At 45.2% G+C, this 17,163-nt stretch overlaps 1 protein-coding gene across 1 annotated transcript in view; it reads left to right on the forward strand.

The window, feature by feature from the left end:
• Positions 1-17,163, forward strand: part of fbn1 (fibrillin 1) — a 207,393-nt gene that overhangs the window by 123,190 nt on the left and 67,040 nt on the right. The window contains exons 28-32 of the mRNA XM_060924311.1: positions 13,823-13,948; positions 14,141-14,266; positions 14,458-14,580; positions 14,977-15,102; positions 15,265-15,390. Coding sequence (XP_060780294.1) covers positions 13,823-13,948; positions 14,141-14,266; positions 14,458-14,580; positions 14,977-15,102; positions 15,265-15,390 — 627 coding nt within the window. The remainder of the gene's footprint in view (positions 1-13,822; positions 13,949-14,140; positions 14,267-14,457; positions 14,581-14,976; positions 15,103-15,264; positions 15,391-17,163) is intronic.

Here is a 17,163-nt window from a genome sequence, read left to right on the forward strand (position 1 = left end):
AATAAAAATGGAATGCAATGATGTGGAAGTTTCAAAATTCCATATTTTATTCAGAATAGAACATAGATGACATATCAAATGTTTAAACTGAGAAAATGTATCATTTAAAGAGAAAAATTAGGTGATTTTAAATTTCATGACAACAACACATCTCAAAAAAGTTGGGACAAGGCCATGTTTACCACTGTGAGACATCCCCTTTTCTCTTTACAACAGTCTGTAAACGTCTGGGGACTGAGGAGACAAGTTGCTCAAGTTTAGGGAGAGGAATGTTAACCCATTCTTGTCTAATGTAGGATTCTAGTTGCTCAACTGTCTTAGGTCTTTTTTGTCGTATCTTCCGTTTTATGATGCGCCAAATGTTTTCTATGGGTGAAAGATCTGGACTGCAGGCTGGCCAGTTCAGTACCCGGACCCTTCTTCTACGCAGCCATGATGCTGTAATTGATGCAGTATGTGGTTTGGCATTGTCATGTTGGAAAATGCAAGGTCTTCCCTGAACGAGACGTCGTCTGGATGGGAGCATATGTTGCTCTAGAACCTGGATATACCTTTCAGCATTGATGGTGTCTTTCCAGATGTGTAAGCTGCCCATGCCACACGCACTAATGCAACCCCATACCATCAGAGATGCAGGCTTCTGAACTGAGCGCTGATAACAACTCGGGTCGTCCTTCTCCTCTTTAGTCCGAATGACACGGCGTCCCTGATTTCCATAAAGAACTTCAAATTTTGATTCGTCTGACCACAGAACAGTTTTCCACTTTGCCACAGTCCATTTTAAATGAGCCTTGGCCCAGAGAAGACGTCTGCGCTTCTGGATCATGTTTAGATACGGCTTCTTCTTTGAACTATAGAGTTTTAGCTGGCAACGGCGGATGGCACGGTGAATTGTGTTCACAGATAATGTTCTCTGGAAATATTCTTGAGCCCATTTTGTGATTTCCAATACAGAAGCATGCCTGTATGTGATGCAGTGCCGTCTAAGGGCCCGAAGATCACGGGCACCCGGTATGGTTTTCCGGCCTTGACCCTTATGCACAGAGATTCTTCCAGATTCTCTGAATCTTTTGATGATATTATGCACTGTAGATGATGATGTGTTCAAACTCTTTGCAATTTTACACTGTCGAACTCCTTTCTGATATTGCTCCACTATTTGTCAGCGCAGAATTAGGGGGATTGGTGATCCTCTTCCCAGCTTTACTTCTGAGAGCCGCTGCCACTCCAAGATGCTCTTTTTATACCCAGTCATGTTAATGACCTATTGCCAGTTGACCTAATGAGTTGCAATTTGGTCCTCCAGCTGTTCCTTTTTTGTACCTTTAACTTTTCCAGCCTCTTATTGCCCCTGTCCCAACTTTTTTGAGATGTGTTGCTGTCATGAAATTTCAAATGAGCCAATATTTGGCATGAAATTTCAAAATGTCTCACTTTCGACATTTGATATGTTGTCTATGTTCTATTGTGAATACAATATCAGTTTTTGAGATTTGTAAATTATTGCATTCCGTTTTTATTTACAATTTGTACTTTGTCCCAACTTTTTTGGAATCGGGGTTGTAACTGACAAAAGATTTTCAATAGTTTTACTGACCAACTTAATTGTATTTTGTAAATATAAACAAAGTTAGAATTTGATTCCTGTAACACACTCAAAAAGTTGGGACAGCGGCAAAATAAGACTGCAAAGTTTATTGTCAGTATCCCCACTGAAAACACAGTCACTAACCAAACTAGAAACATGGACTCCCAGAACTACACATCGCAGAACACACAGCACCCTCTGTCACCAGCCTATTGAACTCAGCTGACAATCATCGCACACATCATTAGTCTCCCCATATAACCACGCTAGTTCCACACCTTCATGGTGAAGTTTCATTCTGTGTTCTGACCAGTAGTACTGAGCCTTTTCATTGGCTGCCTGCTATCTCGTTATTCTGACCTCTGCTAGTATTTCTCTCTCATCTTTTGCTTTGCCTACTTTGTGTTGTTTGCATGATCGATCAGCCCTTGCCTGGTTGCCAACTACGTCTCTCATCACACGATTTGGCTTTGTTTGCAGTCTGCTTCCCAATCTCTTACTGCACATACATCTGTAAGTGCCTGCAATCTGACAGGATACTTCGCCATAACATGGATGTAGCAGAAGGCACTAACCAGACTTCTCTGAATGCTCAGGGGTGATTGTAAGGAGAACATCAGCAGATGTTAGCCAACCTCAAGACCAGGATGGCCCAACTAATGTCTGTGATGTTGCAGGCCCTCCAAACGCGACCTGATTCCCGAACATTACTTGGAAGGCTGTTCCATAACTGTGGGGCTTTGTAAGAAAAGGCTCTGCCCCCTAATGTAGCCTTCACTATGCGAGGTACTAGCAGATAGCCTGCACCTTTTGATCTAAGTAGGCGTGGTGGGTCATAGAGGACCAGAGGTTCACTCAGGTACTGTGGTGTGAGACCATTCAGTGCTTTTAAAGGTCAATAGTAGTATTTTATTGTCACAGTCTGGTCCAGTCCATCCATGCCTGAGTTTGTGGGATTCCCATGCTGGCTCCAGGCTGGATCCGGGCCAGGAATTCAGTCCTGCCTTGCTGAAGGCCATTTTCTCTGGTGCAGCACTCCCACACCTGCTACAACTCCTCTCCCATCAGCCAGGGCCTTTTTAAGAACTGTTTGGAGCGACTCCAGTTGCTAGACTGTCTTCTGTAGACTTTCCTTGCCTCGCTACAGCCTTTTGATAGTGTGTTTTCTTGATTCCCCCTGCATGAATTGTTCCTTGTTTTTTCTTGTCTAGTTTTCTGTCCATTTTTTTGCCCCTGTTGTACCTGCCTGTTCTTTTGGATTGTGTTTTTGCTTCCTCTGCCTGGATTTCTCTTGTCCCTGTGTTCTTCGGTTTTTTTTGTGAAGATTTTTCTGTCCTGTTTTTGTCCCTGATCGTGCCTGCCTGCTCCACTGTGTTTTTGACCTCTTGACCCGTTCTTTGACCACTGATTTTTGCCTGAGCCCTATTGTACTTCTGCCCTCTACTTCATTAAAGAAGTTTTTCTCTGAACACTGCCTGTCTTGAGTCTGCTCTTGGGTCCTCACTTCACCTCAGCTCGCCATTTCTGACAGCACAGTTTGGCCAACATGGACCCAGCAGATTTCGCCCAGCTAAAAGCAGTGGTGCAAAAACAGGGAGCTCTCCTTGGAACCCACCAACAGGACATCCAACAGGTGGACCAAAACCTTGTCACCATCTTTAACACTCTCAATCTTCTTGCCACTCAGCTACAACAGCTTCAAGTAATGTCTGCTCCTACACAACCCCCTCTGCCTACCACTCCCCCAGCTCCTGCTCCAGCCCTCTTCAGATAGTTGAGACTTCCCGCCCCACAGCCATATGACTGAGAACCAGGTACCTGCTGATCACTTATCTCCATGCTTGCTAACCCTTGAGCTTCAACCACTGGCCTTCCCTACAGAGCATTCCCAAGTGGCCTACACCATCACTGTCCTCACTGGCAAAGCTAGGGAGTGGGGAACAGCTATGTGGGACACCAATGCACCATGCTGTGCCAGTTTCAAGAATTTCACAAAGGAGGTGAGGTGAACCTTTGATCACTCTGTCTCACAGAGAGGCAGCTAGAGAAATCATGGGGCTGTGGCAGGGTGCCTGGTCTGCTTTCGACTATGCAATTGAGTTTCGCACCTTGGTGGCATCTTGTGGCTGGAACGAGTGCCTTGTTCGACACATTTTTGAATGGGCTGTCAGACTCCATCAAGGATGAGTTGATCTCACGAGAACTGCCACCTGATCTCCCTGGTCTCATGGACCTCGCCAGTCGTATTGACTCCCAGATCAGATGGCGGGTGAAAGAGAGAACTCGGACTAGTCTTGCTCCCCCCTCAGCCTCCCATTCCTTCTGCTGAGCCATTGCAGGTAGACCGAGCCCACATCTCACCTGAGGAATGACAGTGTCGTCGGGTTATGAAGGCATGGTTTTTATTGCAGACAGCTGGGGTACTTCTGCCAATCTTGCCCTCTAAAAGGAAGAGTCCACCAGTGAGTTTAGGGGCCCTGGTGGGCAATGTCCAGAATCAGCCCCCTACTGGTCGACCGCTACTCCCAGTGGTCATTATCCATGGCAATAAACCCCACGACCTCCAAGCACTCATTGATTCAGGGGCTGACAGAAACCTGATCTGCTCGACCACCGCCAAGTGCCTGGGGATTCCACTACTGGCTCTGAACCTGTCCCTCACTGTCCTGACCCTTAACGGTATTGGTCTGACCACTATCACCCATTAAACAGCCCTGGTCACCTGAAGAATTTCTGGCAACCACTCTGAAGCCATCCAGTTTTTTGTCATGAACAATCCCCATGTGCCCATAGTTCTTGGTCTGCCCTGGCTAACTCTACATAACCCCCATGTCAACTGGACTAACAACACCATTTTAGGATGGCGTCAATTCTGTTTATCGTCATGCCTGAGATCTGCCCTCCCTCACGCCAAGCTGCTCCAGCCCACCATTGGTGAATATCCTGACCTCTCTAATGTGTCTCCTGAGTATAATGACTTAAAACCTGTGTTCAGCAAGTCTCAAGCTGTTTTTCTTCTTCCCCATAGGCCCTATGACTGTGGGATTGACCTTCTCCCTGGGACTGCACCACCTAAGGGGCGACTTTACTCTCTCTCTCTCTCTCTCTCTCTCTCTCCTTCTGAAAGGCAAGCCATGGATAAATACATCACTGAGTCCTTAGCAGCTGGAATTATTTGTCCCTCCTCTTCTCCTGAAGGGGCAGGATTCTTTTTTTGTGGAGAAGGACAAATCCTTATGCCCTTGCATTGATTACCGTGGGCTAAATGACATCACCATCAAGAACTGTTACCCCCACCCCACCCCTCATGTCTATGGTGTTTGAGTTACTCCAGGGAGCCCAGATTTTCACCAAGCTAGACCTGCGTAATGCTTACCACCTTGTGAGGATCAGGGAAGGGGACAAATGGAAGACGGCGTTCAACACCCCCACGGGCCACTACAAATATCTCATGGTTCCGTTCGGCCTGACTATCGCTCCCACAGTTTTCCAGGCCCTCGTTAATGATGTCCTGAGGGACTACCTTAACCTTTTTGTTTATCTGGACGACTTTTTTCCCCGCTCCCTTGATGAACACCGCATCCACGTTAGGCAGGTCCTTCAACGACTCCTGGAAAATAAACTCTTTGTTAAGGCAGAGAAATGTGAGTTCCATAGGAGTTCTGTCTCCTTTCTGGGTTTCATGATCTCCCCCCACAGATTCAGATGGATCTCTTGAAACTCAAGGCAGTTGCTGACTGGCCCACCCCGTCCTCTCGGGGAGAACTTCAGCAGTTTCTTGGGTTTGCGAATTTCTACAGGTGATTCATCAGGAACTTTAGTACGGTGGCTGGGCCCCTCATGGCTCTAACTTCCACCAAGGTCCCTTTCAGCTGGGGGAAGGGGCCAAGAAGGCGTTCTCTGAGCTCAAACGAAGGTTCATGTCAGCACCCATACTCACCATTCCAGATCCGTCCCGGCAGTTTGTGGTTGAGGTCGATGCTTCGGAGTCAGGGCTTCGGGCCATGTTGTCCCAAAGATCAGCTAGTAACAACAAGCTTCATCCTTGCTCCTTCTCTCATCGGCTTTCCCCCTCTGAGAGAAACTACGACATTGGCAATAGGGAACTGTTGGCTGTTAAACTGGCCTTGGAAGAATGGAGACATTGGTTGGAAGGGTCAGACCTTCCCTTCATCATATGGACAGATCACAAGAACCTTGAATACCTCAGGACTGCCAAGCGCCTCAATTTTCGTCAGGCCCAATGGTCTCTTCTTTTTGTGCTTCAAGTTCACACTTTCCTTCTGCCTAGGCTCTAAGAATGGTAAGCCTGATGCCTTGTCCAGAATGTTTTCTCCCCTCCAGGAGGAATCAACCTCCCCTGAGACCATCCTTCCTCCATGGTACCTGGCGGGGGCCACTCTGTTAGAGGTGGAAACCCTGGTCCAGATGGCCCATGAGCAGGACCCAGGGCCCAGTAATGCACCACCTAACCATCTTTTTGTTCCTGTTTCTGTGTGGGCACAGGTATTGCAGTGGGGTCATGGTTCCAGAGTAGCATGCCACCCAGGAGCAGCCCGGATTCTGGCACTCATAAGACAACGTTTTTGGTGGCCATCCATCAAGGAGGATGTCCAGAAGTTTGTGGCAGCTTGTGACATCTGTGCCAGGAACAAGACTGGCAACAGACCCCCTGCCAGCCTGCTGAGACCCCTTCCTGTTCCCCACCGGCCCTGGTCACACATAGCCCTGGATTTTGTCACAGGACTCCCTAATTCAGGTGGCAATACTTGTATCCTCACTGTTGTTGACTGTTTTTCTAAAGCTGTTCATTTTATCTCTCTGCCCAAGCTTCCCACCGCCAAAGAGACCAGTGAATTGCTGATACTCCATGTTTTCCATCTACATGGACTCCCCTCAGACATCGTATCCGACTGCGGACCCCAGTTCTCTGCCCAATTCTGGAAGGCTTTCTGTAAACTCATTGGTGCTTCTTGCAGTCTGTCTTCAGGTTTTCACCCTCAGACCAATGGACAGATGGAACAGGCCAACCAGGAGCTGGAAGTAGCTCTCAGGTGCATGGTGTCCAAGGATGCTGCCTCCTGGAGCAAGACCCTTTCTTGGATAGAGTACGCTCACAAGTCCTTACCCACCTCTGCTACAGGTCTTTCCCCCTTCCAGTGCTCTCTGGGTTACCAGCCACCACTCTTCCCTGTCCAAGAAGTTGCCATGCCCTCTGCCCAGGTGTTTGTGCACCACTGCAGAAGAATGTGGGCATTGACCAGGAAGAAGCTCCTACATTCTGTCAAGATGTTTAAAGAACAAGCCGACAAACACTGCTCTCATCTATCGGGTGGGGCAGCAGGTAATGCTCTCCACTCGCCACCTGCCCCTCAAGACGGTCTCCTGCAAATTGGCTCCCCAGTTCATAGGACCTTTCTCTGTTTCCAAGGTAATTAATCCCTGCTCTGTAAGACTGTCTCTGCCCATAAGTTGGGAAAGTTGGGTGAATATTGGGTGCCATATTCACCCAACTTTCCCTGTCAACACCCTCCAAACCCCCTCCTCCTCCCAGGTTCATAGATGGTGGCGAGGTCTTTGTGGTTAGGAGGTTGCTGAAAGTACGACGTTGAGGCAGAGGACTCCAGTACCTGGTTGATTGGGAGGGGTATGGTCCTGAGGAGAGGAGCTGGGTTCCTGCCAGGTTCATCAAGGATCCCACCCTCATCACGGACTTCCAACAACACCCTGAGGCAATTTCTAAGGTGCCTGGAGGTGCCCGTTGAAGGGGGGTTACTGTCACAGTCTGGTCTGGTCCATCCATGCCTGAGTTTGTGGGACTCCCACGCCGGATCCGGGCCAGGAATTCAGGCCTGCCTTGCTGAAGGCCATTTTCCCTGAAGCGGCACTCCCACACCTGCTACCACTCCTCTCCCATCAGCCAGGGCCTTTTTAAGAACTGTTTGGAGCCACTCCAGTTGCCAGACTGTCTCCTGTAGACTTTCCTCGCCTCGCTACAGCCTTTTGATATTGTGTCTTCTTGATTCCCTCTGCCTGAATTGTTCCTTGTGTGGGTTTTTTTCACCCTTGTCTAGTTTTCTGTCCCTTTTTTTTTTTTTGCCCCTGTTGTACCTGCCTGTTCTTTTGGATTGTGTTTTTGCTTCCTCTGCCTGGATTTCCCTTGTCCCTGTGGTCTTCAGTTTTTTTGTGAAGATTTTTCTGTCCTGTTTTTGTCCCTGACCATGCTTGCCTGCTCCACCTGTGTTTTTGACCTCTTGGCCCATTCTTTGACCACTGATTTTTGCCTGAGCCCTATTGTACCTCTGCCCTCTACTTCATTAAAGAAGTTTTTCTCTGAACACTGCCTGTTTTGAGTGTTATTAAAGGGAAGGTGATGGAACACAATGGTAATAATGTCTCTGTCCCAACTTTTTTTGAGTGTGTTACAGGTATCAAATTTTAACTTTTGTTTATATTTACAAAATACAATTAAGTTGGTCAGTAAAACTAGTGAAAATATTTTCTTTGTACTTTTGTCAGTTAAATAAAGGTTCAGCTGAATTAACATCACAAATTTTTGTTTTATTGCATTTTATAAAATATCCTAACTTTTCTGGAAACAGGGTTTGTACATTATACACTGCATTACGTACGCTATATTTTATCCATTATAAATCCATTATGTACATATTTATATTTGGTAAAGCATGCAGAGATTTTGGTACACGATATATACAGTGCCTTGCAAAAGTATTCATCCCCTTGGGGTTTGTCCTGTTTTGTCGCATTACAAGCTGGAATTAAAATGGATTTTGGGGGGGTTAACACTTTGATTTACACAACATGCCTACCACTTTAAAGATGCACTTTTTTTTATTGTGACACAAACAATTATGATAAACAGAAATCTGGAGTGTGCATAAATACTCACCCCCTTTCATATCTTCTTGTGGTGACCCCTAATCGGGAGCAGCCAAAGCGGATCTTTCATCTCCATTGCTCCTTCTCTAGCACACCTGCCACTTTCATGTCCTCTCTCACCACATCCATGTATCTCCTCTTTGGCCTTCCCCGTTTTCGTGTGCAGCTCCATCCTCAACATTCTCCTTCCAACATGCTCTGCATCTCTTCTCAGGATGTGCCCATACCATCTCAGTCTCATCTCTCTTAGCTTCATTCCCAAGCTCTCCACATGTGCTGTCCCTCTGATGCGCTTGTTCCTTATCCTGTCCAACCTTGTCACTCCCATTGCAAATCTTAACATCCTCAATTCCGCCACCTCCAACTTTGCCTCCTGTCTCTTCGTTAAGGGTACGGTCTCTAATCCACACATCACAGCTGGTCTCACTACTGTCTTATACATCTTACCTTTCACTTTTGCTGGGACTTTCCGATCACAAATGACTCCTGAAATCCTTCTCCAACTGCTCCACCCTGCCTGCACTCTCTTTCTCACCTCACTATCACAGCCCCCATTTTCCTGCACAGTTGACCCCAGGTACTTGAATTCACCAATTTTCTTTATGTCTACTCCTTGCATCTTCACTACACTCTCATCCCCATTCTCATTGATGCACAGTGATGGGAATAACGGCGTTAGAATAAACGGCGTTACTAACGGCGTTACTTTTTTTAGTAACGAGTAATCTAACTAATTACTTTTTACATCGTTATAACGCCGTTCCCGTTACTTACAATAAAATACTATGCGTTACTTTATTAAAGCTGTTCTCATCTGGCACGCTGCTCGTTCAGCCTTTCTTTACTCTGCTTTAGTGTGGGGCGGGGAGACACGAGACAACGGCACAGTAAGCCAATCAGAGTAGATTTGGACAACATATGTAGGTAGGCCACGCCTACTGCACTACTGCGCACGCTTTCAATCGGAAGAGCCAGCGATGGCGAGCGGTCAGCCCAGCACTGCGCTTTCACACTGGAAATACAGCCAGGACTTTTCATTACTTGAAATAAAAGGCAAGAGTGTTTACGTGCAATGCACATTATGTCGAGGAACAAAGCGTTTGTCCTCGTCAGTGGCCAGTAATTAGTAACATAATTTTAATAACTGCAAAAATATATTACATTTGATAGATGTCTTATCTCACATTGTCCCACAAAAATATTAATATAGTGTAGATAATGTTACTAACTGGTTCTGTTAAGTGTCCATTTCAGTCATTAAACACATTTAACATTCACTTTTATTATGATTACACTAATTGAATTTGATTTTTTTTTTTTGGGGGGGGGGGGGGGGACAAAATGTAACGGAATAATTACTTTCCCTGGTAATTAGTTACTTTTATGACAAAGTAACTCCGTTACTAACTCAGTTACTTTTTGGGAAAAGTAACTAGTAACTATAACTAATTACTTTTTGAAAGTAACGTGCCCAACACTGTTGATGCACATATATTGTTTTGCTACTGCTCACCTTCATTCCTCTTCGTTCCAATGCATACCTCCATCTCTCCAAACCCAGCTCAACTTCCTTTCTACTTTCATCACATATCACAATATCATCTGCAAACATCATGTTCCATGGTGACTCTTGCCTCACTTCATCCGTCAAGCTATCCATCACTATGGTAAACAAGAAAGGACTCAAAGCAGATCCTTGATGAAGTCCCACCTTCACCTTGAACCATTCAGTCGTTCCAACTGCACACCTCACTGCTGTTTCACTGTTCTCATACATGTCTCGCACCACTCTAATATACTTCTCATTCACTCCACACTTTCTCATACAATACCATAACTCATCTCTCGGCACTCTATCGTATGCCTTCTCCAGGTCTACAAACACACAATGTAGCTTTCTCTGGCCTTCCCTGTACTTCTCCATTAACATTCTTAAAGCAAAAATTGCATCCAACATGCTCTTTCTTGGTGTAAACCCGTACTGCTGTTCACAGATTGCTACCTCTCTTCTCAATCTCACCTCCAATACCCTTTCTCATAACTTCATGGTGTGGCTCATAAATTTTATCCCTCTGTAATTACTGCAGCTCTGTACATCTCTCTTATTCTTGTATATTGGGACGAGCACATTCTTTCTCCATTCATTCGGCATTTTCTCATTCTCTAAGATCTTATTAAACAATCTCATTAGGAACGCCACAGCCGTCTCACCCAAACATCTCCAAACCTCAATTGGGATACCATCTGGTCCGACTACTTTCCCAATCTTCATTCTTTTCATGGCTGCCCTCACCTCATCCTTACTAACCAACTCTGCTTCCTGATTTGCTGTCTCCAGCGAATCTGACCTTTTCTCTCTTGGATTCTCCTCATTTAATAAATCCTCAAAGTAATATTTCCACCTTCTTAATACACTCTCTTTGTTTGTCAGCACATTTCCATTTACATCTTTCATCACCCTTACCTGCTGTACATCCCTCGCTTCCCTGTTTCTCTGCCTAGCTAGTCTGTACAGGTCTTTCTCTCCTCCTTTGGACTCCAGTCGTTCGTACAGTTCCTGGTATCCATCTGTTTTCACCTTCACTACCGCTCTTTTTGCCTTCTGTCTCGTCTCTCTGTATAACCGCCTGCTTTCCTCGTCTCTCTGATTGTCCCACTTCTTCTTTGCTAGCCTCTTCTCTTTTATAATTTCCTGCACTTCTTTGTTCCACCACTATGTCTCCTTGTCTTCCTTCCTCCTTCCCAATGACCATCCTAGCACCTTCCTTGCTGCCTCTCTTACTAGTACAGCAGTAGTATCCCAATCTTCTGGCAGACTTCCATGACCACTCAATGCTCGTCTCATTTCTTCCCTAAACTCCTGATGTTCAACCTCTTTTAGTTTCCACCACTTAATCTTTGGCTCCACTATTTCACGCTTCCTCTTTTTCACTTTCAAGCTCATCCTGCACACGACCACCCGATGTTGGCTAGCTACACTCTCCCCTGCCATCACTTTACAGTCTCCAATCTCCTTCAGGTTACCCCTTCTGCAGAGTATGTAGTCCACCTGTGTAGATCTTCCTCCACTCTTAAACGTCACCCTGTGCTGCTCTTTCTTCTTGAAGTATGTATTGACTATTGCCAAATTCATCCTATTTGAAAAATCAACCACCATTTGCCCTTCCACATTTCTCTCTCTTACACCATATCTGCCCATCACATCCTCATCTCCTCTGTTTCCCTCACCAACATGTCCATTGAAATCTGCTCCTATCAGCACATGCTCCTCCCTCCATATACTTTCTACCACTTCATCCATCTTTTCCCAGAAAGACTCTTTCTCTTCATTCTCACATCCAACCTGTGGGGCGTATGCACACACAACATTGATTACCACTCTCTCGCTCTGCCAGTCAGTGTTCCCACATTCAGTGTTCCTACCCTCAATTCTAAGCTCCTTCCCTTCCATCTTTCACGCTCTCTCCTAACATGCCTCCCCCCTCTCTTTCTCCTTCTCTGTTTTGGCACAACAGTAGCACACTTTCCACCGGCACCCTGTTGACCAATGGTACCGAAGGCGGCCGTTGTTAACCCGGGCCCTGACTGATCCGAACCAATTCACTTCATAAGTCACATAATTAGTTGATTAAGATCCACCTGTGTGCAATCAAAGTGTCACATGATCTGTCACATGATGTCTGGATAAATCAACCTGTTCTGGAAGGATCCTGACTCTGCTACACTACTAAGCAAGCAACATGAAAACCAAGGAGCCTCCAAACAGGTCAGAGACAAAGTTGTGGAGAAGTATAGATCAGGGTTGGGTCATAAAAAATATCCCAAACTTTGAATATCCCAGGGAGCTCCATTAAATCCATTATAGCAAAATGGAAAGAATATGGCACCACTACAAACCTGAAAAGAGAAGGCCGCCCACCAAAACTCACAGACCGGGCAAGGAGGGCATTAATCAGAGATGTAACAAAGACACCAAAGAACACTGAAGGAGCTGCAAAGATCCACAGTGGAGATGGGAGTATCTGTCCATAGGACCACTTTAAGATGAACGCTCCACAGAGCAGGGCTTTATGGAAGAGTGGCCAGAAAAAAAAAATTCATTGCTTAAAAAAATCACGTTTGGAGTTTGCTCAACAGCATGTGGCAGACTCCCCAAACACATGGAAGAAGATTCTCTGGACAAATGAGACAAAAATTTTACTTTTTGGCCATCATGGGAAACGCCATGTGTGGCACAAACCCAACACCCTGAGAACACCATTCCTACAGTGAAGCATGGTGGTGGCAGCATCATGCTGTGGGGATGTTTTTCATCTGCAGGGACAGGAAAGCTGGTCAGGACTGAAGGAAAAATGGATGACACTAAATACAGGGCAATTCTGGAGGAAAACCTGTTTGAGTCGGCCAGAGGTTTGAGACTGGGACGAAGGTTCACGTTCCAGCAGGACAATGACCCTAAACATACTGCTAAAGCTACACTGGAGTGGTTTAAAGGGAAACATTTAAACGTATTGGAATGGCCTAATCAAAGCCCAGACCTCAATCCAATTGAGAATCTGTGGCATAAACTGAAGATTGCTGTTCACCAACACAACCCATCTAACTTGAAGGAGTTGGAGCAGTTTTGCCTTGAGGAATGGGCAAGAATCTCAGTGGCTAGATGTGCTAAGCTAATAGAGACATACCCCAAGAGACTTGCAGCTGTAATTGCAGCAAAAGGTTGCTCTACAAAGTATTGACTTGGGGGGGGTGAATACTTATGCACAATCCAGATTTCTGTTTTTTCATCTTAATTATTGTTTGTGTCACAATAAAACAACAATTTTCACCTTTAAAGTGGTCGGCATGTTGTGTAAATCAAATGGTGCTAACCCTCCAAAAATCCATTTTAATTCCAGCTTGTAATGCAACAAAACAGGACAAACACCAAGGGGGATGAATACTTTTGCAAGGCACTGTACACAGGATATGACATTAAGGTTTGTTAATATATTTGTTTTTTCTATAACGAGTGTTCGTGTAGGTGGGTCTGTGTCTTTTAAAAGTAAAATACATTCAACATCCCATAATAAATCTAGACCTCACCACCACAGTGACAAATTATTGTTCATGCTGTAGTGGCTCATTGGCTGATCATTATAACCTTCAGTCTAAAGAACTTCATCCAGAACCAGAAACTCACCACAACACAATGAACTGGGGGCTGAGGTGGAGCCCCGAGAGGAGAACATCACAGACCCGAGCACCACATCCTACACACCTGTACATCAGTGTTTATATATCTGTGTGTGTGTGTGTGTGTGTGTGTGTGTGTGTGTGTGTGTGTGTGTGTAGATATCGATGAGTGTGAGAGAAATCCACTCCTGTGTCGTGGAGGTGACTGTATAAACACTGAGGGAAGTTTCCAGTGCGTGTGCCCTTCAGGACATGAAGTTTCTACTGATGGAACGGCCTGTCTCGGTCAGTGTGTGTGTGTGTGTGTGTGTGTGTGTGTGTGTGTGTGTGTGTGCGCGCACGCACATGTTCGAAAAGATCAGGTCCCCATCTGTGTGTGAAGTTTTACCATTGAGTTTGGAAATTGTCTGTTTCCTCTTGTGTGTGTGTGTGTGTGTGTGTGTGTGTGTGTGTGTGTGTGTGTGTGTGTGTGTACAGACATTAACGAGTGTGAGCTGAGTGATAAACTGTGCAGAAATGGACAGTGCGTAAACATGATCGGACGCTACCAATGTTCTTGCAACACCGGCTACAAATCCACAGAGGAACGACTGTCCTGTATTGGTGAGACACACACACACATCAAATACAATAACAATCAGGTTAATCATTCTTTACAATAAAACTTTAAAGTTTTACTAAAGTTTTATAACACATAAACTATATTCCTGTTTGTGGAAATGCCTTTAAGGTTTCAGAATTGGTGTGTGTGTGTGTGTGTGTGTGTGTGTGTGTGTGTGTGTGTGTCCATCAAGATATTGATGAATGCACGATCCTGAATGGCGGCTGTGAGACGACCTGCACCAACTCAGATGGCAGCTATGAATGTAGCTGTCGCCGTGGATACGCTCTGATGCCTGACCAACGAAGCTGCACGGGTCAGAACACAGAACACACAAGGGAAGGGCGTGGTTATGAGCTTAGCGATCGGTTTAAAGATGACCTGAAGTTCAAATTAACCTTGTTTTAATAATCTTTGCGAATTTCTTCCAAGACAACATTTATTTCTTTTCTGTAATCTTCCAATATGATGCAGTGCCTTGGTGAATCCTGTGCCAGGCTGAAATGAGTTTTAAAATATTCACCCCATCTGATTGGTGATCTGCCCACTGAAGCTCCCTGACACTAACAGGATAAAACAATGAGTCTGATATCCCCATAAAAACAATGCAACCTGAACCGTGTAACCAAGCGTCTGTCTATGTATGCTTTATTTGTGTGTGTGTGTGTGTGTGTGTGTGTGTGTGTGTGTGTGTGTGTGTGTGTGTGTGTAGACATTGATGAATGTGAGGAGAGTCCAGATATCTGTGATGGTGGTCAGTGCACCAACATTCCAGGAGAGTTTCAGTGTCTCTGCTATGATGGTTATATGTCCTCTGAAGATATGAAGACCTGCCTGGGTAACACACACACACACACACACACACACACACACACACACACACACACACACACACACACACACAATAACAGCTTGTAAAGAGTGAAGTTTAAACTATGTGTGTGTGTGTGTGTGTGTGTGTGTGTGTGTGTGTGTGTGTGTGTGTGTGTGTGTGTTTAAGATGTGGATGAGTGTGAGCTAAACCCTAATATCTGTCTGAGTGGGAAGTGTGAGAACACCAAAGGATCTTTCATCTGTCACTGTGAACTCGGCTACTCTGTCAGGAAGGGAACAACTGGCTGCACAGGTAACTTTTACACACACACACACACACACACACACACACACACACACACACACACACACACACACCATATATACTCACTTGTATATACACTGATCTAGCAGCACCAAGAGCTTGTGTGTGAGGATGAGGATGGTGTATGTGAGCATTGCATTACATTACATGGCATTTAGCAGATGCTCTTATCCAGAGTGATGTACAATGAGTGCAAAAGTCAGGTACATGAAGTGCTGAACTTCTAGACAAGAAAGTTCTCATGCCAACTGAACAAGTGACAGCAATACTTAGTGTAAAAGCTGTTGAGATACCAATACTCAAACAGCCAAGGAAACAAACCAACCATATAAAGTATAACTAAATAGAGAACTCAAAACAGCTAACCCCGGGCTACAGCACACAGGCTGGGGTGGTCTAGACTGATACGCAGTTACACAGTGGGCGGGGAAGCAGGGGAGAGGTGCAGCCTGATTGATTGATTTAGTAAATTAATTGTAAATACATACAAATAATTTTAAATACAGTTGTGTTCATAAGTTTACATACCCTGGCAGAATCTATGATTCTTTGACCATTTTTCAGAGAATATGAATAATAACACAAAAACATCTTTTCCACTCATGCTTAGTGGTTGGGTGAAACCATTTATTGTCAAACGACTGTGTTTTCTCTTTTTAAATCATAATGACAACAAAAACTACCCAAATGACCCTGATCAAAAGTTCACATACCCTGGTGATTTTGGCCTGATAACATGCACAGAAGTTGACACAAATGGGTTTGAATGGCTACTAAAGGTACCGTAACATCCTCACCTGTGATCTGTTTGCTTGTAATCAGTGTGCGCGCATAAAAGCTGAGTGAGTGTCTGGGATCCAGACAGACTCTCGCATCTTTCATCCAGCCACTGACGGTTCTGGATTCTGAGTCATGGGGAAAGCAAAAGAATTGTCAACGGATCTATGGGAAAAGGTAGTTGAACTGTATAAAACAGGAAAGGGATACAAAAAGATATCCACGGAATTGATAATGCCAGTCAGCAGTGTTCAAACTGTGATTAACAAATGGAAAATCAGGGGCTCTGTTAAAACCAAACCACGGTCAGGTAGACCAACAAAAATTTACGCCAAACAGCACAGAGACGAGCCTCAAAACTTCTGGAACAAGGTAATTTGGAGTGATGAGACCAAAATTGAACTTTTTGGCCACAACCATAAACGTTACATTTGGAGAGGTGTCAACAAGGCCTATGATGAAAGGAACACCATTCCTACTGTAAAGCACGGAGGTGGATTGCTGATGTTTTGGGGATGTGTGAGCTACAAAGGCACAGGAAACTTGGTCACAGTTGAAGGAAAGATGAATGCAGCACGTTATCAGCAAATACTGGAGGCAAATTTGCACTCATCAGCCCGGAAGCTGCGCATGGGACGTGCTTGGACGTTCCAACATGACAACGATCCAAAACACAAGACCAAGTCGACCTGTCATTGGTTACAGCAGAACAAAGCGAAGGTTCTGGAGTGGCCATCTCAGTCTCCTGACCTCAATATCATTGAGCCACTCTGGGGAGATCTCAAGCGCGCAGTTCATGCAAGACAGCCCAGGAATTTACAGGAACTGGAGGCTTTTTGCCAAGAAGAATGGGCAGCTTTACCATCTGAGAACATAAAGAGCCTCATCCACAACTACCACAAAAGACTTCAGGCTGTCATTGATGTTAGAGGGGGCAATACACGGTATTAAGAACTGGGGTATGTAACAGGGGCGTGTTTAGCC

Source organism: Neoarius graeffei, chromosome 6 (genome assembly GCF_027579695.1).
Source record: "Neoarius graeffei isolate fNeoGra1 chromosome 6, fNeoGra1.pri, whole genome shotgun sequence".
NCBI lineage: Eukaryota > Metazoa > Chordata > Actinopteri > Siluriformes > Ariidae > Neoarius > Neoarius graeffei.